This window comes from Gopherus evgoodei, chromosome 10 (assembly GCF_007399415.2).
Source record: "Gopherus evgoodei ecotype Sinaloan lineage chromosome 10, rGopEvg1_v1.p, whole genome shotgun sequence".
Lineage (NCBI taxonomy): Eukaryota > Metazoa > Chordata > Testudines > Testudinidae > Gopherus > Gopherus evgoodei.
This window is the reverse complement of record NC_044331.1, coordinates 50913285-50935924: the sequence shown is the minus strand read 5'-3', so window position 1 is coordinate 50935924 and position 22640 is coordinate 50913285. Positions and strand designations below refer to the sequence as shown.

The following is a 22640-nucleotide window of genomic DNA, read 5'->3' as shown; positions in this document are numbered from 1 at the left end:
TTGTGTAGACAAGATACAGACTATCTTACCCTATAGAATGTAAAGGGATAGTAAGCATCTCAAGGGGTCACTTTCTCAATGTGGATTTGTGCACTACAATGATGCATCACACCCCACATCCAGAACTAAAGCATCACTGTTACCTTCACTGTTACCTTTACCACCACAAGTCTCTTGATGTGCAATAGGATAGTCTAGTAGTGAGGAAAGCTTCTATGGTACTAAGATGTCTCTTTTTGGGTTTACATTGACTTGTTACTCTAAGATGTTCCACTATATCTGGTCCACCACATCTAGGAAAGAACAGTTACTGGCTATTCTTTAGCAGTGGTGGGCATCTTGCAGCCCATCAGGGTAATCTGATTGCAGGCCACGAGACATTTTGTTTAAGTTGACTGTCTGCAGGCACGGCCCCCCGCAGGTCCCAGTGGCCGCGGTTCGCTGTTCCCAGACACTGGGAGCTGTGGGAAGTGGCGAGCCGCAGGGATGAGCTGGGAGCTGCAGGGGGCCGTGCCTGCGGACAGTCAATGTCAACAAAGTGTCTTGCGGCCTGCAATCAGATTACCCAGATGGGCCGCATGTGGCCTGCAGGTTGCCAACCACTGTTCTGTAGGCTGTGGTCCTATGAATAGAGAAGGGAAATGAAATATAATAGCCTGCAGGTAAAGCCTATAGCATTCTTTCCAGCCTGGGGAGCCAGAGTCCTAAAAAGCATAAGACTTCCTTGTTTCAGATTTTACTCTGGCATTTATCAAAACTGCTCGAGCCTGTGGGTACTTACCTCTTTAAGAGCAAGATGAGCTCTCCAATGGGTTTAACGCAACTTGCAACAAAATTCAAAACATCATCCCAATCGATCGCCCAGTCAGGCTGCCTGATGCAAAGCTCGTTACCTCCAGCCTACTTCAGAGTAAACAGAGCTTTGCACCATGCCCTGGGAGCTCACGATCTCTTGGGTCTGCCAGGCCCGCACAGGGCAGTGAGTTCAAGAGGGCAGGGCCATCCATTGAGAGGTCAGATCAGAGACCTAGTCACAAAACTGCCTGCAATTGAGAGCTCACAGGAGTAGTCCTCTCTATGGTATTAGAAGTGGAGATGTTTCTTTCTCATTCGGAGAGTTAAACTCTGTATTTTACTTTCTCTGTTCTGCCCTTTCTGGTATCCTGTGTATGCGAATAATTAGTGCATGACAAGCGGGGGTTTAAATCTTCAGTGCAGTAGCCTGCAGCATGCCAACTGGCCACGTGGACTCTGCTGCTGCACACGGGAAGTTCCATAGTATGCTGTGACCTGCTACTGCTTCCAGGGTCCATGTGGTCCACAATAAGTGCACAGCAGGCTGTAGATTTACAGCTCAGCTTGCCAAGCACTTAACTCCTCAGATAGAGAAGCCCTTACTTTCCACTGAGATCTACTAGGACTCATGGCTCGTCTCTGCATTACCACCCAGGCTATGCAGGGCTGCCTGAGCATGTTTGGTTTTGCCCCTTCTCTGACAGTGTGACTGGACTGAACCTTTCAGCTGCACCTTTCTAAAGTGGCATTTAATCAGTAATTGAATATTAGCTGCCAGCAATTCTGGGCGGCTTGGTTTTACTAGTTGGCTCCTGCTCTTTTGATGGAAAGCTGTTACTTAATGTTCTGCAAATGTTCTCTATGGTAAGACCAGCCTGTGTTATCCAGCGGAATGCCAGCCTGGGCACTTGCTGCCCTATCAGGTCCAGGACTGGCTAGATTCTGAAAAGCGCTGGGTTATTTTTGACCATTAACACTGAGTTGCATGGCTATCAAGGGTGATCTAATCTCCTGCTACATGATGGAAGCTGTGGTACCCTATGGGAGGCAATATAAAAGCAGCTTCGCATGTGAGACTGTCACACTCCTGAAGCCTCAAGTCTTTGGCCTCTATCTGCGACAAGATGCTAGTCCAGTCAAATCCAGCAAACTTTATTCCTAGACCCTTTGTGGCTTGTCTTTCAGCTACCTGCTAGCTGCAGTTCTAGCTCCTTTTGTTTTATTACTTGCTGTAGTAATGTGTTATATCTGCCTATTGTCCTGGCCTCTGGGCTTATCCAGATGTTTAAAACAAAACATCAACATGTGTACTCTCCCTCTTTCCCTGCCCCCACAAAGAGCTGACCAGATAAAAGCACCTCATAATCTAGACCAGTGGTTCTCAAGCTGTGTGTTGGGACCCCAAAGTAGGTCACTACCCCATTTTAATGGGGTTGCCAGGACTGGTTTAGATTTGCTGGGGCCAAAGCCCGAGAGCTTCAGCCCTAGGTGGCGGAGCTCACGTTACACGCCCCCTGCCTGAGGCTGAAGCCTTTGGGCTTTGGCTTTGGCCTCCCTGCCCGAGGCATTGGGATTTGGGCTTTGACGTCCCCACCCGGGCAGCAGGGCTCGGATTTTGGCTCAGGCTTCAATCCCCGCTCCTGGGGTCATGTAGTAATTTTTGTTGTGAGAAGGGGGTTGTGATGCAATGAAGTTGGAGAACCCCTGGGCTAGATCAAATCCTCCAACCCGCCCATACAGCCAGCAAACTTGGGTCCTAGCTGACTACCAAAGGGAGAGAATTTAATCACTGGCCGTTCCTTCAGTGAGAACAGTCTGGCTCCAGTTCTCAAGAGTCTTAATCAAAGGACTATTCAGAGTGTCTCAGATGTGCTTAGACTTCAGTTGAAGTTTGATCATTTTTTCTGGTCTGGTATCTGCATGGTTTGTTAAGCAATCACCTCTGCTCTGTGGGTTGACTGGAGTTAGGATTGTCATGAGAGGTTCTTGTAACTCCTGGAGGGTTTGTCCTGGGACATGGGCTCTTCACTACTCTGGATGGGTTTTGCATTTGATAGGGTTCTGCCTGTATCCTTGGAGTCTGGCATATTAGATACAGGAGTGTCTCCGGGAGCTCCTTCAGGATATTTCCTGATGAAAACTCAGAATGGGTCCTGTTTGGCAGGAACATTACTTGAAGGGTGAGGGGTGTAAATGGTGCCTTTCTGGAGTGCCAAAGCTGAAAGCCACACTCTGGGGTTGGCTCTGTGTGTGAGGTCAGGTTCACAATGAAGGCAAACAGCTGGGAGGCAGAGGGGTTGACTGAGACAAGCTGAGCCAGGTCCATTTACAGTTAACAGCTGGAAGGGTGTGAGTGAGCTCATGAAAAGGAGGCAGGTCTTTCAAACAGCGCTCAGATTCTGCGTTGGGAAGAAGGGGTGGTTGAAGCACTAACTCTGCACTGGGCTGACTTCTGCAGGTGTCTGTTTCAAAGGAGACCAGTCACTTGCCTTCCTGGCCTGGGCACTAGGTAGCAATTCCCCGCAGGAGAGCGCGAGACGGATTAGGGTATAAAGGCAGTATATCTAGTATGGGAATGGGAGTTGAACCTGAAAAGCTCAGACAACAGAAGCCTCTGGGCTGACGGAGGGCCCTGCCAAGTGATATGTACTCTGATACCAGGAGATCCAGTTGGGCACCAAATACTCTAATATATAGATCTGCCTTTGCCCAGCACTTGATGTCACGCATTCCAGTCCTGTCTGGCAAACCTGTATGCTGGTCTTTAGGCATGTTGCTACTCACTCCATCTTCTAAGATCTATCTTTTTCCATAGGCATTTGGCCAGTCCTTCCTGCAGCCTGACATACACCTATTTAAACAGAATCTCTTCTACCTGGAGACACTGAATACCAAGCAGAAGCTGTACCACAAGGTGAGTGCCAGTTGGTCAACTCCTATATGTGCCGTATGCAGCAGCTAGAGGACACTGTGCTGAAATCGGCTATATAGCAAGTCCTGAGCCACTGCTAGGCTGAGCAGTGTGACAGTATTATGGTCTGGTATCTTGTGAACCTGGACTGCTAGAAATTACTGCTTGATGGCATTGGAAAGCTGCAAATCCAAGTTCTTGGTGGTATACAGCACCCCTAGGAGAGGTTTTGGAGTAAAGGCTGTGGGCGGGGGGTGCAGCAGACCTAGAGTCATCATGTTTCTAGAGGTGATTGTGCTAGGGGCATAGAGCTGGGGCCACAGCATGGATTAAATCAACATTCCCCTCAACCTGTTACACTGGTCACAGTAAAAACCTGGTGCGCTCTTCAGCAACAGTAGGGAAGAGGATGGAAGAAGTCACCCAAAATGGGAGAGGAGGAAAGGATTCACTGGGGCAAATCTTCCCTCCTCCTTTGAGCACAAGAGGCACAGAATGGGTGAGCCCCCAGCATCACTTAATCTTTCCATGTCATGGAGAGAAGAGGGGAAGAAAGCAAGTCCCGGATAGGAGCCTCCCCCTTGTGGAGGCAGAAGAGGGAAATGTGCCATCCATCCCAACAGCCAGGAAGGACTGGGTTGGAATGAATGGAAGGACTAAAAGCTTAGGGCAGGCCTACACAACATGCAGCCCGTGGAGCCTCACTGTGTGGCCTGCGGGGGTATTCTAAATCCCCCACACACGGTGCTCTGCGGGCAGCCCAGAGCCCTTTGAATCCCAGCTGCGGCCGGGAGTTAGAGGGCTCTGGGCTGCTGGCAGCCACCGGGAGCCCTGAGCCCTTTAAATCTCAGCTGCGGCCGGGAATCAAAGGGCTCTGGGCTGCCGGCAGAGATTCCCATCCGCGACTGGGATTTAAAGGGCTCAGGGCTCCCCACGCAGCAGGCACCCCAGAGCCCTTTGAATCCCCGCCCGCGGCCGCTGATTGCCCTCTCCCCCGGACCCCTGCCCAACTGACTCCTATCTAAGCACTGCTGGTCCTTTGTCCCCTGATACCCCTCTCCCAGGACCCCTGCCCCTATCTAAATGCCGCTGCTCCTTGTCCCCCGATAGCTCCCTCCTGAGACCCCTGCCCCTTGGGACTCCAGCCCCTATCTAAGCCTCCCTTCTCCTTGTCCCCAACTGCCCCCTCCTGAGACCCCCCCAACTTCCCTCCCAGGACCCCAACCCCTACCTGTCCCCTGATAAACCCCTGGAACTCCCATGCCTGTCCAACTGCTGTCTGTCCCCTGACTGCCCCCCAAACGTCCGCCCCATCCAACGCCCCCGCTCCCTGTCCCTTGACTGCCTCCTGGAACTCCCTACCCCTTCTCCAACCCCCAGCCCTCTCACCGTGCCACTCAGACCAGCGTGTCTGGCTCCGTGCAGCTCCAGACACGTTGCTGCCATGCTCCCCTGCGGAGCCCACAGTCCCCCTCCCCCCAGCACCTGCCTTCCAGATTTGAATACCTCAAAATTCAGGAGTGCTCAAGCTCAGTTTGGGCAGCTGTTACTTCATTTCTCCCAAATCAAATATCCTGATCCACTGTAACTTGCTGTAGAGAAAGTAGGATAAAATTGAGCAAGAAATGCTTCCCAGTGGTTATTAGGACTGAAATTGCTATTTTCAACAGCCATTGCCTTTTTGTTTGTTTAAAAGGAAGACGGTGATATTGCATTGGCAAATTCCCCATAGAAAGAAGGAGTAGAACAGAAGAATAATAAAGGCACCTCAATTTTTCCTCGTTTATGGAGGACAGTCTTATAATATGCATCCAGATATCCTCCAATCACACAAGCTGAAAATTGTTCCACTTTACTGCAGCTCTGTAACCATATGGGAACCAATCCTGTCTGTGTTTTGTGCACATCCAAAATTCCTGCTGCATTGACCCGTCCTGGGAGCGAGTTACCAGTGACCCAGGGCTAGGGTGGCAGGAGGTTTGCAGGGGGGTGCGGGGGGGAAGGGCACTGGTGGGGAAGAAAGGCAGAAGCCCAGCACTGGGGCGGCAGGGGGTGTGTGGGGGCGGGGGAGAGCCCAGGACTGGGGCAGCAGGGAGGTACAAGGGGGAGCCCAAGGCTGGGACAGGGGGCAGCCAAATTTTTTTTTGCTTGGGGCAGCAAAAAACCTAGAGCTGGCCCTGCTGGGTTCCCCCAGCCGCCGGAGCCCCGGGCCCTTTAATTTGACTCTGAGGGCTCCCAGTCACCTCTTCAGCCGGGAGCCCCTGGTTGATTTAAAATAAAGTATCACCTCCCCACCCCCAACCTTCCTTTTTGGCCCACAACTGTTTTGGTGGGGCGGTGCTGGGGAAGATGGGTTTGTTTTTACAGGGCTGGGCGGCCCTGGGGCGGGGTGTTTCTGTGGGGCCGGGAGGTTTCGGCCCTCAGCTGTTTTCTTTGGAGTAATGTGGCCCTTGCTGCTTTACGAGTTGTGCAGGCCTGACTTAGGGGTTTGAACTGGCTTAGGGGTTTGAACTTACTTAGGGGTTTGAACATGGAAAAGGACGACTTTGGGGGCTGGGATTTGGACTAGGGCTGTCAAGCAATTAAACAAATTAATCGCGATTAATCGTGATTAACCACATGATTAATAATAGAACACCATTTATTTAAAAATTTTTGAATATTTTCTACATTTTCAAATATATTGATTTCAATTACAACACAGAATTCAAAGTGTACAGTGCTCACTTTATATTTATTTTGGATTACAAGTATTTGCACTGTAAGAAAAACAAAATAAATAGTATTTTTCAATTCACCTAATACAAGTACTGTAGTGCAATCTCATCATCATGAAAATTGAACTTACTTATGTAGAATTATGTGCAAAAAAATCTGCATTCAAAAATAAAATAATGTAAAACTTTAGAGCCTGCAAGTCCACTCAGTCCTATTCTTGTTCAGCCAATCGCTCAGACAAATAAATTTGTTTATATTTGCATGAGATAATGCTGCTCGCTTCTTGTTTACATGTCACCTGAAAGTGAAAACAGTTGTTTGCATGGCACTGTTGTAGCTGGTATCACAAGATATTTACATGCCAGATGTGCTAAAGATTCATACGTCCCTTCATGCTTCAACCACCATTCCAGGGGACATAGTCCATGCTGATGACGGGTTCTGCTCAGTAATGATCCAAACCAGAGCAGACCAGCGCACCTTCACTTTCATTATCTGAGTCAGATGCCACCAACAGAAGGTTGATTTTCTTTTTTGGTGGTTCAGGTTCTGTAGTTTCCGCATCGAAGTGTTGCTCTTTTAAGACTTCTGAAAGCATGCTCCACACCTCGTTCCCCTGAGATTTTGGAAGGCACTTCAGATTTTTAAACCTTGGGCTGAGTACTGTAGCTATCTTTAGAAATCTCACATTGGTACCTTCTTTGCATTTTGTCAGATCTTCACTGAAAGTTTTCTTAAAATGAACAACATGTGCTGGGTCATCATCTGAGACGGCTATAACATGAAATATATGGCAGAATGCAGGTAAAACAGCAGGGAACATACAGTTCTCACCCAAAGAGTTCAGTCACAAATTTAATTAATGTATTTTTTTTAACAAGCATCATCAGTATGGAAGCATGTCCTCTGGAATGGTGGCCAAAGCATGAAGGGGCATATGAATGTTTAGCATATCTGGCATGTAAATACCTTGCAATGCCAGCTACAAAAGTGCCATGTGAACATCTGTTCTCACTTTCAGGTGACATAAATAAGAAGCGGGCAGCATTATCTCCTGTAAATGTAAACAAACTTGTTTGTCTTAGCGATTGGCTGAACAGGATGTAGGACAGAGTGACTTGTAGGCTCTAAAGTTTTACATTGTTTTGTTTTTGAGTTCAGTTACTTAACAAAAATATCTACATTTGTAAATTGCACTTTCACCATAAATTGCACTACAGCACTTGTACACAGTGAATTGAAAAATACTATTTCTTTTGTTTATCAATTTTGCAGTGCAAATATTTGTAATAAAAATAATATGCACTTTGATTTCAATTACAAGACAATACAATATATATGAACATGTAGAAAAACATCCAAAGTATTGAATAAATTTCATTTGGTATTCTATTGTTTAACAGTGCAATTAAAGCTGCGATTAATCACAATTAATTTTTTTAATCACGATTCATTTTGTTGAGTTAATCGTGTGAGTTAACTGCGATTAATCAACACCCTAGTTTGGACTCATCAGTGGAGGAAGGCTAATGATCTCTGTTTGAAGCATTTGGCTCTCACCTTGACAGGCTGCAAGGTATTTAACCTTTAAAATCAAGTCATTCTGATTGTCATGTGGCATTCCTCCCCTACACACACTTCAGTTCTGGCCTATTGGCCATTGTCTTGAAAGACTGGAGGTAGAATCTGGGCTTAGCCCTCCTGACTACCGGATGAAAGCAGGGACCCCAGGTTAGGACCAGCTACCACAGAGGAACTCTGTCCTTGACCTGTATCAATAGCAGTGCCACAGCAGGCTGTTGTGGCTGGTGCAGTAACTAATCTTCAAGACTTGTTGGGACCTCTGGTGTTTTCATAAGCATCTGGCATTGGGTGGACTTCTGATGGGCTGGAGTGAGAAAGGGACTTCTTAATCTCCTGCTCAAGTAGTGGATGTTTAAACTGCCATCGCTCTTCTGAGTCCATAACCAAGGGGTGGGCAAACTTTTTGGCCCGAGGGCCACATCAGAGTTGTGCAACTGTATGAAGGGGCAGGTAGGGAAGGCTATGCCTAGCCCCCACCCCCGACTGCCTCCTGCAACCCATCCAACCGCCCTGCTCCTTGTCCCCTGACCGACTCCTCCCAGGACTCCCACCCCCTATCCGACCCCCCTGCTCCCTCTCTCCTGACTGCCTTGACCCCTATCCACACCCCTGCCCTCACAGTCCCCCTTCTCCCTCCTCCCCCCGCCGGACTCCCACCCCCATCCAACCGCCCTCTGTTCCTCTTCCCCTGACCACCTCCTCCTAGGACCCCCTGCCCCTAACTGTCCCCCAGGGTCCCACCCCCTTTTCAAAGCCCCCTGTCCCCTGACTGTCGTCCTGACCTCTATCCACATCCCTGCCCCCTGATAGGCCCCCTGGGACTCCAACCCCCACCCTCCCTGTTCCCCATCCCCTGACTGCCTCCCCAGAACCTCCGCCCCATCCAACCACCCCCTCCTCCCTCACTGCCCCCCAGGACACCCCACTCCCTTACCCAACACACACCCCCACCCCCTTACCAACAGCAGGAGCTCATAGCCACGATACCTGGCCAGAGCCAGCTGCACTCCCCACGCTGTCCAGCAGGAGCGGCAAGCCAGAGCACGGCCCACGTGGGGGCATTGCTGCAAGAGAGGGGGGACAGTGTGGGAGGGGCTGGGGACTAGCCTCCCCGGCCGGAAGCTCAAGGGCCAGACAGGACTGTCCCGCCAGCCGGATGTGGGGCCTAGTTTGCCCACATCTGCCTTAACCATTGAGCTGAATGGTGCCAAATTCACCCCCTGCCTTACACCAGGGATTAATTTGGCTCACTGTTCCAGTCCCTGCAGATTCAGCACTGCCATGCTGGTTCACACTTGGGATGTTTTATGCACTGTCAAAGGGGCTAGTGGCTTCTGTCCCTAAGTGAAAGCTGAGCTCCTAGAAAAAACATTGAGGCCTCCAGCAAAGTGGTGGTCAGATGCAGCTGTGTTTACTGCCTTGATCTGGCCTTCGCCCTGGAGAATTGCTTCTCCCCTTGGTGGGCATGCTGACATGGCACTATGTAGTGGCTCAGTCTGACCCCGCCCAGGAGGCTTGGCAGCTTGGGAGGATATGACTGTGTGTGCTTCTCTCACCCTGCAGAAGATCTTCCGGACAACCATGCTGTTTCAGTTTGTGAATGTGCTGCTTCAGGTGCTGGTCCACAAATCACATGACCTATTGCAGGAAGAGATTGGCATTGCAATCTACAACATGGCCTCAGTGGACTTTGATAGCTTCTACTCAGCCTTTCTCACGGAGTTCTTAGCCAGTTGTGACGGCGTGGACTCCAACCAGAAAAATGTACTAGGAAGGAACTTCAAAATGGACAGGGTAAGGGGGAGTGACGCTGCAGAGAGGTTGCCTCTGGGCCAAGTACTAGCATGCATCACAGCAGGGTTATGTCATGACACATTCACTACCAGCTGGAGACCTGACCCCTACAAATTCCCCACCAAACAAAAGGGATTTCTCAGAATTGTCACTAAAGATGGGTGGCATTCCTATTGTCCTCTGTGCCTGCAACTGGAATTTCCTAGGGCTGCTAGCAAATCCAGCCGCTGTCTTGTCTCTGATTGTCTATCCAGCTGTGAATGAATTGATATATTGGGGGAATAAACTTCACCTGTGGCACTTCCTCACAGGGCCAGGACTTAACTCTTTCTGGAACAAGGTCAGTCAGGCCTTGCCCAACCAAGAGCTACCCTAGCAATTTACCTGCAGCTCAAGAGCTATAGCAACGATGTATAAAATAGTGTAGCTGCAATCTCATCCATCTCCTGCAGGCCTCTCGGATAAAGCTGGAGTAAGTAGGGGGCTGTAATCTCCCCAGTGTGTACATCCTTATGAATAGGGCTGTCAAACGATTAAAAAAATTAATTGCAATTATTCGCGCCATTGAACAATCATGGAATACCATTTATTTAAATATTTGTGGATGTTTTCTACATTTTCAAATATATTGATTTCAATTACAACAGAGTACAAAGTGTACAGTGCTCACTTTGTATTTAGTTTTGATTACAAGTATTTGCACTAAAAAAACATAGTATTTTTCAGTTCACCTAATACAAGTACTGTAGTGCAATCTCTTTATCATGAAAGTTGAACTTACAAATGTAGATTTATGTACAAAAAACTATAATCAAAAATAAAACAAGGTAAAATTTTTAGAACCTGCAAGTCAGCACAGTTTCAGACAAACAAGTTTGTTTACAGCAGGAGATAATGCTACCCGCTTCTTGTTCACAATGTCACCTGAAAGTGAAGAACAGGTGTTCTCATGGCACTGTTGTAGCTGGCATTGCAAGATATTTACATGTTAGATTTGTTAAAATTCATATGTCCCTTCATTCTTCAGTGACCATTCCAGAGGACATGCGTCTATGCTTATGATGGATTCTGCTGGATAACAATACAAAACAGTGTGGACCCAGTGCATGTATGTTTTCATTATCTGAGTCAGATGCCACTGGCAGAAGGTTGATTTTCTTTTTTGGTGGTTTGGGTTCTGTAGTTTCCACATCGGAGTGTTGCTCTTTTAAGACTTCTGAAAGCATGCTCCACACCTCATCCCTTCAGATTCTTAAACCTTGGGTCATGTGCTGTAGTTATCTTTAGAAATCTCACATTGGTACCTTCTTTGCATTTTGTAAAAGCAGCAAAGAATCCTGTGGCACCTTATAGACTAACAGACGTTTTGGAGCATGAGCATGATGTCATGCATCTGAGGAAGTGGGTATTCACCCACAAAAGCTCATGCTCCAAAACGTCTGTTAGTCTATAAGGTGCCACAGGATTCTTTGCTGCTTTTACAGATCCAGACTAACACGGCTACCCTCTGATTCTTTGCATTTTGTCAGCTCTGCAGAGAAAGTGTTCTTAAAGTGACCATCATGTGTTGAGTCATTATCCGAGACTGCTATAACAGGAAATATATGGCAAAGTATGGGTAAAACAGAGCTGGGGACATACAATTCTCCCCTAAGGAGTTCAGTCACAAATTTAATTAACGCTTTTTTTAATGAATGTCATCAGCATGGAGGCATGTCCTCTGAACCAGTGACTGAAGCATGAAGGGGCATATGAATCTTTAGTATATCTGGCACATAAATACCTTGCAATGCTGGCTACAAACGTGCCATGCAAATGCCTGTGGTCACCTTTCTGGGGATGTAAATAAGAAGAGGGCAGCATTATCTCCTGTAAATGTAAACAAACTTGTTTGTCCTAGCGATTGGCTGAACAAGAAGTAGGACTGAGTGGAATTGTAGGCTCTATAGTTTTACTTTTTTTTTTTGAGAGAGAGAGCAGTTATGTAACAAAAAAAAATGTACATTTGTAAGACAGAGATTGCACTACAGTACTTGTATTGAGGTGAATTGAAAAATACCCTCTTGTTTATCATTTTTACAGTGCAAATGTTTATAATAAAAAATATACACTTTGATTTCAGTTACAACACAGAACACTATGTATGAAAATGTAGGAAAATATACAAAATATTTAATACATTTCAATTGATAATTGAATTTCAGTTGGTAATTGGTTTACCAGTGCGATTAATCACAACTAATTTTTTTTAATCACAATCAGTTTTTTTGAGTTAATCGTGTGAGTTAACTGTGATTGACAGCCCTACTTATGATATATACCTGGCAATAGCTACAGACCAGCTTCCAAGCTCCTGGGAGCACACATTGCCTTTGGGTGCTCCTGATTTAGAAGGGATTTGTATGGAGGGAGGCAGGAAACTTGGAAGAAATAAGAATGGCCCTACTGGGTCAGACCAAAGGTCCATCTAGCCCAGTATCCTGTCTTCCAACAGTGGCCAGTGCCAGGTGCCCCGAGGGAATGAACAGAACAGGTAATCATCAAGTGATCCATCCCCTGTCTCTCAATCCCAGCTTCTGGCAAACAGGTTAGGGATGCCATTTCTGCCCATCCTGGCTAATAGCCTTGATTTCCTTGCTGTCTTCTAAAATAGCCAAATGCAGTTGGAAAATAGGAGTCTCTGTTTCCATGTGTCCTGTAGCACTAGGAAACTTGGGAATTGCCCTGCGTGGCTTCACTGCAAAAAAGCATACAGGTTGCTGTTCCAGCAGATGGCTCCTCCCCTGGCCATGTGATGCCAGCTCATGTTCTGCGTGCATAGGCACACTAAGAAATCAGTCCTGTAAATAAAATCCAGGATTTTCAAACTTCTTTTGCAGGGAATTCCATTCTCAATAACTAGCCATTAGATTGAAGAACTATTCCAGGCAGAGAAGTGGCTTCTCTCTTAATATGAGATTTCAATAAGAGCATATTTACATCAAGAATTTGCCCTGGGATCAAGCTGTCACAGGGAACTGCCATAAGGTATTCTCCTGGCATCTACAGGAGAACTGAGTTACAGGTGAAATAAATAGAGGCTTTTGTCTTCGCTCACTGATTTACTAGGACGATGCCAAATACTGCTCCCTGTGGTAAGATAAGTACTTGCAGGCACTAGTCCATTGTCAATATCTGTGTTGCTTGATCTTTCTCCAGGACCTGCCATCTTTTACCCAGAATGTGCACAGACTGGTGAATGACCTGCGCTACTATAGGCTCTGCAATGACAGTTTGCCCCCTGGAACTGTGAAGCTATAGTTTCTGCACTGGACTCATGTTTTGATCACTGTAAAGAATGGATTTGTACTACTTTTGTCACCACTTCCTCTCCTCCCTGCTCTTGTCAGTACTGGAGGATGATGCAGTGTCTTGCGCCTGGGCACATGTTCTTGGATTCACGCACCACCACGCTTCCTTACCCAACTCAGAAACCTCCCCGTTGAGTCAGCAGCACTGCCTGCAAGAATGCGTCTTAACGCCAACCATAGGGCATTCCCACCGTATGAAAAGTCATCTTGCTGGATTCTTGTTTTACTAATGTAGCACTTTGTTGCGTCCGGAGATTTCAGTGAGTCGTCCTGACAAATCTTGTGTGTGTCAATCATGAGGCAGAAACGCCAAAGACTACTTCAGACATTCGCACCTTCGCATCATTCCACCTTCCCGCCCCTGCCCTGCTCTTGGAGGAGAATTGTGATGTCGGGACTGGTTCGGCACTTGTCACTCCCTTTCGTTTTAAATTGCCTTGAAGCCTCCCTGCTATTTTCAGGGATTTAGAAACTTGTGGTTTTTTTAATGTTTTCTCATCATTCCATTGTGATACTAAAACAACGTGCTTAATGGAAATAAAGTGCTTACTTTGTTGTTTTAAATAGCTTCTTACCTGTTGGCTCCATCAAGCTGCTTTGCTACTTGGAAAAGCATTTCTTACCATGGGAAATGTGAGGGGGAGAGGCATTAGGTTCTTGCCTTCCTGCCCATCCCAAAATGGGAAGAAACTTTCAAAGGTGCATGATGCTGCAGCATGGAATACCTGGATTCAAGGTTAATCTTGGAATAGACCAAGGGGTTTTTACCTTGGAGGTTGAGTGGTGGGTAAAAAGTTCAACAGGCTCCATTCTGACTGGGCCAAAGTTAAGCAACTGGTACATGGTCTTTGCTTTTATGGTCTCTAACATCTGTAACAGTCCTGTCTAAAGTGTTACTTCACCATCTGATCCCCATTAGGGTGGTGAGGCCATCCAGAGCCAGGGTTGAATGATTCACGTACCCTTGATGTTCTTGGATTCACATGCCAGTGCTGCTTGTTGGAAGAGAGCCGTTGTTTTGGTGCATCCTGAAATTTCAAGCTAATTTCCTTTAGGCAGTACATACCTGAAGGAGTCTGCACCTAGAAAGATGTGCAGGTTGATCTTGCACTGTAGTATTGGTAAAGGAGACTCTAACAAGGAGCCTTGCAGTAGCATTGCCAGTGTGCACAGTGTTCCTAAAGCAGGCATTTTTGGGGAGCAGGAATATTCTAATACCCAGGTAGGGGAGAGAGGGCTCAGTCCTATTCTGGTACTGAGAGCTCCACTTCCATCTCGTGTTTCTGAAAACAGTCCCCTCACTTGTACAAGAAGGTAGCTGGCTGGGTGCTCAGGGCCTTGGCAATGCCTGTGTGTGCACTGAAGTATATCCAGTGGGGGTTGACTTCTGCCATGGACACAGCACAGCCATTTCTGTGCACTGCTTCCCAGGCTGGCACCCATTGTGTGTGTCTTTGCACAATACTTAACAGTCAGCAAAATATTGACCTGGGATGAAAGTGCATGTTTTCCCCTGACTGAACAATTAAGCAAGGGTAGGATTCTGGAAGGAATCCAGGCTTGGGTGATGGCCCCACTGGAGCTCATACTAAAACTACCAAGCCTCATTCAGCCATAAAAAGAATCAAAAAGGCCACAAAGGCAATTGTTTGCACTTTGTAGGTCACCTGTAAGGTGGCTAGTCTCACTTACCAAAGAAGGGGTTCATCTGGGGTTCATAATATCCCTATATCTGTGACTGACATCTCAAATTGCTGAACGCTAGTATCGGTCACCATGTAGTTGGGTGTCTGTCATCCATCTTTGTCACACAAGGCCTCTGCCAGCATATCTGAGGTTACTATAAGTTCAGACAGAGTTGGTCTTCCATGATAAAAGCTTTGGTATCTGGTGGTAATTGAAGAGACTGATCTTTTTATTTTGTGGGCTGTCCCGTCCTTAACAACTGTCGGCAGATTTTCCAGGCGGTTTCCTAGTATGCCTCCACATCCTGACTGGCAAGCAGACAGTGCATCTGCTGTCCCTCCCCATCAGTGCTGTGGGGCATGGGAGCAGCCTGCCAGGCAAGAATGGGCACAGCCCTGCTGGCAGAGAAATGCCATCATGGAGTGGGAAGGTTGTGCCCCAGCTAATACCGCACCTGGAAAAGCCAAGGAAACGTTTGATTAAAGTTTTTAGATTCCTGCAAAATTGTAAAATGTTGTCGTTCCCTCCCCCGCCTCTTGCTGTGCTCTTGCTTCTGTGCTTGTCAGCAAATTCCCCATATGGCAAGGAGGGGAGCTGCATTAACATGTTACAATGTGTAGGTGAGACAATCCACAGTGAATGAAGCTTTATTGTGAAGGGGGGAAGTTTACACTAACCACTGGAGATCACTGAATGGACTCTACTACAGGGAGAGGGGTGACACTCAGGCTACAAGGACTGGGTGAGAGGGTACTGGAAACATAAGGCCATCTATGTTCCCTTTGTGATGTGTCAGCACCAGGATAGAGTCCTTGATACTTAGCTTTTTTAAAAGAAAACAACTTTCCTGGTGCCACTGTTCTGGGAGCAATGACCTACTGCATTGCAACAAGCTGGGCCATTTGCCCCTTGGAATGCAGCCAGACAAGGACTGTAGATCAATTACCAGGTGGCTTTTTGGAGAGTGTCTTTAGCTGGCTTCCCTCAGCTAAAAAGGTTTTGTGTCTTGAGGAGACTAGCATAGAGAAGCTGAGCCTGATGAGAACAGGCCAGGAATATGACTAGTGACTGAGTATCAAGTGGCCTTGCTTTGAAGCCCTGTGTTGGACTGGAAGGGGGAAGGAGGCACCTTCTCCACTCATGAGAGAGCTGCTTTGGAGCAGAATTCCAACACTGTTGCTTTACAATTTTGTAGCTCTTTTCCAGTTGTTTTGGGAGAAAATGGACCGGTCTTCATGGATGAAGCTCTCCTTATCTAGCTTGAAGGCTTGGCTACTTCAGAGCACATCCAGCAGCCCCTTTGCATGAGCAGCACAATTGTCTCTGGTTGCATTGACAAATGTGGGTAGGATTCTCTGTGGATAAAAGGCTTGGTGTATCTGGCCTTTCAGTCTGTCCAAATGAGATTAATTCCTGTATAACAGAGCTGCCTCTTACTTCAGCCATGATAACCAAACTCCCTTGTACACTTGGTGATGCCCCGCCATTGTATATTGGAATCATCTGGAACACAGGTGGGCAAACTACAGCCCACATGCCACATCCGGCCCACCAGCCAATTTAATCTGGCCCTCGAGATCAGCTGGGGAGCGGGGTCTGGGGCTTACCCTGCTCCCATACTCCAGCTGGGAACCAGGATCAGGGGCTATTCCACGCCTGCATGCCACAGTTCTGCACAGATCCCAGAAGTAGCAACATGTCCCCTCTCCAGCTCCTACATTTAGGGGCAGCCAGGGGGCTCCATGTGCTGCCCCCGCCCCAAGCGCAGCCCCCGCAGCTCCCATTGGCCAGGAACTGCGGCCAATGGGAGCAGTCGGGGCAGCACGCAAAGCTGCCTGGCTGTGCCTCTGCGTAGGAGCTGGAAGAGGGACATGCAGCTTCCAGGAGCTGCTTGAGGTAAGCACCGCCTAGAGCGCCCTGAGCCTCTCCTGTGCCCTAAACTCCTCAGCCCCACCCCAGAGCTTGCACCTCCAGCCAGAGCCCTCCCCAGCCTGGAGCCTCCTGCACCCTGAACTCATTTCTGGCCCCACCCCAGAGACTACACCAGCATTCATGGCCTGCCATACAATTTCCATACCTAGATGTGGCCCTCAGGCCAAAAAGTTTGCCCACCCCTGATCTGGAAAGCGGTGGGAGTTGGAGAACAGCCCTTCATCTTTGTCACCCATTTAAAAGCCAGTGGTCTTAGTCAATTTCACAGTGCCTGCTTGTTCACATCCAGCAGGGCTCCAGAGAAGTTACAGGTCGAAGGGACCCAGAGATGGAACTCCCATTTCGTTTATGGGACTGGTGCATCCATGAGCAATGTGATGTCAGGAAGTTGTGACTACCTTTGCTGGCTCTGTGCATCATGTGTCTGCAGAGCTCAGTCTGTGTACATCTCCCTTCCTTTTCATTTGCAGTAGCCTTGACTACATTGGTATGTGGCTTCCACTTACAGGAAGTGGGAAGCAAGACCTCAATGGAGTCTAGCTTTGGTCTGTCCCTTTCTCAGCTGTTTGTCCCCTGCATGCTGGAAGCATAGAGCTGCAGTTACCTCAGTCCTCTTGTCTCCACTCCCCCTGATTTCTTCTTGTCTTCTAGAAAGGAGACAATGAAGGAGACAAGGAAAAGGCAGGTCAGGGATCAAAAGGGAAAGTGATGGTGATTCTGCCCCTTCTCTGGTCATTTGCCTTCTCTGTAATCAGAATGTAATGGCTAGGCTGATGGTAGCTGAGAGCGCCTGTTCTTCCAGAGCTGTGCTGGCTTTGCAGGGATCGTATCCGTGTGCTGGCAGGACAGTGAGCGACACTGGCCAGAAGGTGCCCAGGGAGCATGTCTTGAGTGAGAGGGGCATTGATACACAGCCACTCCCTTTAATCCTCCGTTGCACCTGAAGAGGGATTGGGCATCTGCATTTCCCTGTCCCCAAAGAACAGCCCTGCTCCTGGGTATGTGGCCAGTCCTTCACCTGCTTGGCCACTGCCTCCAGACCCTAAGAACTTTGGTTGCATTTTGCCTCAGTTGTTGGCCACCACCAGCAAAGTGTGAGATCTTCCCCTAAAGCCCCTTCCCTTTTCCTCTCTCATTGCTTCCAGCTCGTGTCTTTGGTATCTCCGTCAGCATGGTCCAGAGCAGGTAGACAGACTCCCCTCGATTGCCACTGGAGTTCAGTGGGGCTGTAACAGGGATGGAGGAGCATGTTGGTTGGCCCAGCCTTGCTCAGGTGCTAGCTGTCAGCCAGCTATCCCCTCTGGAGGGCTGTCACTGCTGGAGGCCAACCTGTGCAGTTTAGTCAGAAAAGAACTGCTACTGTCAAAGGGAGATTTTGAAAACAAAGTTCGACTCATGGGAAGAATCAAATCAAAAGCACCAGTGTCTGCTATGTGCAATGAGTGATCAGGAAGATTAGGCCGTGTGTTCCCTTCTTAGGAGCGGACAGAGCTAGGTATTTTTTGAAGGGTGGGGCAGTTTGACTTGTAGGGACAGTTTAGCTCTTCATGCCCCTGGGATCTGAAGAGGGGACGTTGTCATGGGTTCTGATGTAATAGGAAACTTCTGAATAACAGTAGCACCTAATTCTTCTGCGTCTCAATTACCCTATCTGGGCAAGGCTATTGTAAGGCTTAATTTGTTGTTTGTAAAGGGTCTTGGAGATCCAGTGAGCACCGTATGAGCACACAGTAGTATTAATTAGCACATGCACACAAATGTGACTGGAGCATTCTGGGAACTAGTTCAAATGACCTCCTTTAAAGAAAACAGTGACTACAATTTTCCATCAACTTGGAACTGGTTAAATAAAAATGTTTAAGTCAAACAGTTGTCCTAAGAAGAGTCTCAGGAGGCTTATGTGTATGGGAAATAACTGGATGAATTTTATCAAATTAATTACAGGAAATTAATCCCAGCTAGGGGGTTCTAATTACCATTTTTAGCTCTTCTCTTGTGGTTTGTTGTCCCTAGAGCCACTTTCTGAGCTTGCAATGGTCACCAGTAAAACAGCAAAATTTGCCAGCTGTCACCACTCTCTCATAGCTGGGTTACTGCAGTAGTCCCCTATGCTTTACCATGAGCAGTAACAGTTCTGTGACGGCTACCACTGTCAGAAGCGATTGGTCTTTTAATGGTGATCAGAGATTTAATAAAAGCAAACCATCTTCTGTACAAAAGATCTGTAACCTTTCTGCCCATCTGAGTTGGCAGCAACAAGGGCCAGGTTCAGTATCTAGGGGTTCCGTTTCAATAACACAATGCAAAACCTGGGACAATTACAGACCACCCCCCGGGCGCCTCTAAGAGGCAATACTTTCCCTCTCGCAAGCCCCGAGTCCGAGTGTAGCAAAATTCTTTCAATAAAGGAGGGAAACAATGTGGCATTATGTTGGGGAAACACCACAAACAGGATTCGTAACACAAGCCATGAGCAAAAGACCTCCCCTCCCACCCCATAAGTTTGGCAGTATCCTTTTCCCCTCAGGGTCTTAAGTCCAGCAACCCAAAAGTCAGTGCAGCCCCAGACTTCAAAAGTTTATCTGCACAGTTTTACCTCCCAGCCTGAGGGGCATGCAGCAGTGTTAAGCAGCATCTTACATGGTCTGAGGCCAACTGCCCCCCCCTTCCATGGGGTTCTGCTGCACCCTTCACTACAAGTTGCTCCGCTCCAGTCATCCCGCAAACTGCTCTGCTCCACCAGCTGCTCAGCAACATATCTTCAGCCCCCCACTCCCCCCCAGCACTCAGTGATTTCAGCTTAGTAATTTTAGCTCTTTAGTGATTTCAGCTTGTATTAGGGAAGCCTCACTGCTGGTGCACCATTGGCCCAAAGTGAAAGTCAGCTCAGTAGGCTGTAACTAGACTTCTAACAATTAAAATTAGCTCTGATATCCAACTACAGAGAGAGGAGGCAGTGCAATTGGTATTTTGGGATCCATATCATCAGGTACAAATACCTATCCCCAGCCTCTCTTAATTCACTGTGTTTTGGAAACCATGTCCCTTGTCTAACGGGTGCTACATAGTTGATGGTGAGTCCCTCTGTCATAAACAGTTTCATTGTCCTTGATTCACATAATCAGGGTAACAACACTTTATTCTTCCTGCCCCAATAACAGAGAAACTGGGGATCCCACACCAGCCAAAGTGACCATTTGGGCTCATGCTAGGCAAGGTGGGTGTGCCTATGCAAACAAGATCAGTCCTTGAAGTTCTTTTCCACAATTCACCACCAGATATCAGGGTAGAGCTCAGCCTGACTCCACTTACACATCCATGAGACACTTTTGTGGTGACTGCAGCTGTGATGCTATCCACTAGCCACCATCCGATGCCTGTTGGTGGACTGGGAAATGGGTTGGGTGGCAGGAGGACCTAACTTCTGTTCCCAGCTGTGCCCTGACTTTGTGTAACCCTGGGCAAGTTGCTTTAGTTTCTGTGCCTCTGTTTCTCTGTTTGTAAGAGGGAGATGATGCAAAGTGCTAAGTGTCCTCCATTCCCTGTTCTCCTTCAGATTTGCCTGCTTAGACTAAACTCTCTGAATGTTATGTGAAACATTCTTTGGAGCATCAGTTTTTAAATGTTACCCTACTCCCCCCTTTTCATATTCTAATGCAAACTTTTGGTTTTGCTGCCTCATTAGTGAGACTTCCCAGGAGTGTGAACCTGTCCCTGACATTGTTACAGAGTGAGAGCTATTTTCCAGATTCTTGTTCAATTAAATATTTCTATTAATTGGGAAAGGCCTCCAACTGGGCTTCTGGCTAGCTTGGGTCTCTTTCTTTTGTTCCCCCAGGGATGAAGGAATCATGCTGATATCTGTATTTCCAGCAGCATGCATGGGAAGTTGATACTCCCACAGGATGTCTGCTCACATCCCTGAATCCCCACACACCTTGGCACTCTGTAGGGGGAGGCTGGCAGAGAAAAAGCAGGTCAGGCCTGAGCTGCAGCAGTAACGCTGTGTTCTGGTCTATTCATATGCTGTGCTCATCACTGGAGTACGAGTGCCTTCCAATAGCGAGTTCAGTGACGTGACTAACAACTGTCACATATGTGAATGGGGTGCATGGGCACTGCCAGGAGAGAGGAGCTTGCACTGCAGCTGCCTAAAATTTAAAATCTCTTTCCAAACATGCACAAGACCAAGAGTCAAAAGTAACCCAACCCAGACTATGTGTGATGATGCAAATTCTGACTCAAAGGGGGGGTCAGATAATGGAAGATATCTTCCCAGTCAGGTGGGAAGGCTGCTCCAGAATCCAGAGGAAGCTGCTGCAATGAAGGCTCTCCTATCACTGGGGGCAGGACAGTGTGGAAGGACAGACATGCCTGAAGTGGTGAGTAAGCAGCGACACCAGGAGACCTGTGGAACAATCCAGGGAGGGTTTTAAAACCAGCAGAGGTACTTCTGCTTTGAGAGGATGGGGGATGTGGCTGCACTTCCTTATCCACAGGACCAAATCACAGAATATCAGGGTTGGAAGGGACCTCATGAGGTCATCTAGTCAAACCCCCTGTTCAAAGCAGGACCAATCCCCAACTAAATCATCCCAGCCAGGGCTTTGTCAAGCCTGATCTTAAAAACTTCTAAGGAAGGAGATTCCACCACCTCCCTAGGTAACCCGTTCCAGTGCTTCACCACCCTCCTACTGAAATACTTTTTCCTAATATCCAACCTCAACCTCTCCCACTGCAATTTGAGACCACTACTCCTTGTTCTGCCATTGTAAGTAGGCTCCAGGGAGGGAGGGGCAACACTCCCACAGGTGTGACTGGGAAGGTCTAAGGTGACAGTGCCATGCAGGCAAAGAATTTTAGTCAAGGCCCCACCCTTTGCAGGCATCATGGTGGATAGTCCCCACCTCTCCTCTGGCCCAGCCCACAAAACCAAATAACTTACCCACCATCCCTCCCAGCAGTGTGGTTCCTAGGTGCTGTGCTGCATCAACTCCCTCCTGGAAGCACAGCTCACACCTTGCTGCTCTAGCTACATGCCCAGGCAGCCTGAGCCACCTACTGCCCCAGCCCCACTTTGGCTTGTAAATCAGGGGGAGGTCATAGCTTCCGGCCCAGGGGAGAGCCTAGGAGGGAGGTTGGGCTGGGTGGATGAGCCATAAATGGCACAGGGTCTCTCAGGGGGTTGGTTGAATGACAGTTGCCCTCCCTTCCCAAGGGGGTTTGCAAGGGCTGAGGATTTTAGGGCTCTCCAACCTTGGGGTAACCTGCACCCAGACTAGATTTGCTGTGCTGGGCCTCCACGTGCATTGCGAAGGGGAAGTGAGGCTCAGTGGGAGCCTAAACCCTTCATGGAGATTCCTGGGCTGTGCCCAGGGCCAGCTCTAGCCATTTCGCTGCCCCAAGCATGGCGGCACGCCACGGGGGGCGCTCTGCCACTCACTGGACCCGTGGCTCCGGTGGACTTCCTATAGGCACCCCTGCGGAGGGTCCGCTGGTCCCGCGGCTCCGGTGAACCTCCCGCAGGCGTGCCTGCGGATGCTCCACCGGAGCCGCGGGATCAGCGGACCCTCCGCAGGCAAGCCTGCAGGAGGTCTACTGGTGCCGCTTGCCGCCCTCCCGGCAACCAGCAGAGCACCCCCTGCAGCATGCCACCCCAAGCACGCGCTTGGCGCGCTGGGGCCTGGAGCCGGCCCTGGCTGTACCTATCACCTTGGCCTCTGGGTGCAGGGGTCAGCAGGAGGACAGGCCCATGGCAGCTGGGGAGGTGACCAGGCTGAGCAGGATTCCAGGGGAGGGAGCCCCGGGTGGGGGGGACTGCGTGGAGAGGGGTGGGCTCTGCTCTGGACTTGCTGCACTCCAAGGGCAGG

At 48.5% G+C, this 22640-nt stretch overlaps 1 protein-coding gene across 2 annotated transcripts in view; it reads left to right on the top strand.

Moving 5' to 3' along the window:
* XPO6 (exportin 6) overlaps nt 1-13716 on the top strand; it is a 100945-nt gene extending 87229 nt beyond the window's left edge. For both annotated transcript variants that reach the window (XM_030576759.1, XM_030576758.1), the window contains exons 22-24: nt 3611-3709; nt 9572-9802; nt 13001-13716. In XM_030576759.1, the coding sequence (XP_030432619.1) occupies nt 3611-3709; nt 9572-9802; nt 13001-13102 (432 nt within the window). In that variant the 3' untranslated portion in view covers nt 13103-13716. The remainder of the gene's footprint in view (nt 1-3610; nt 3710-9571; nt 9803-13000) is intronic.
* Nucleotides 13717-22640: the final 8924 nt, after the last annotated feature.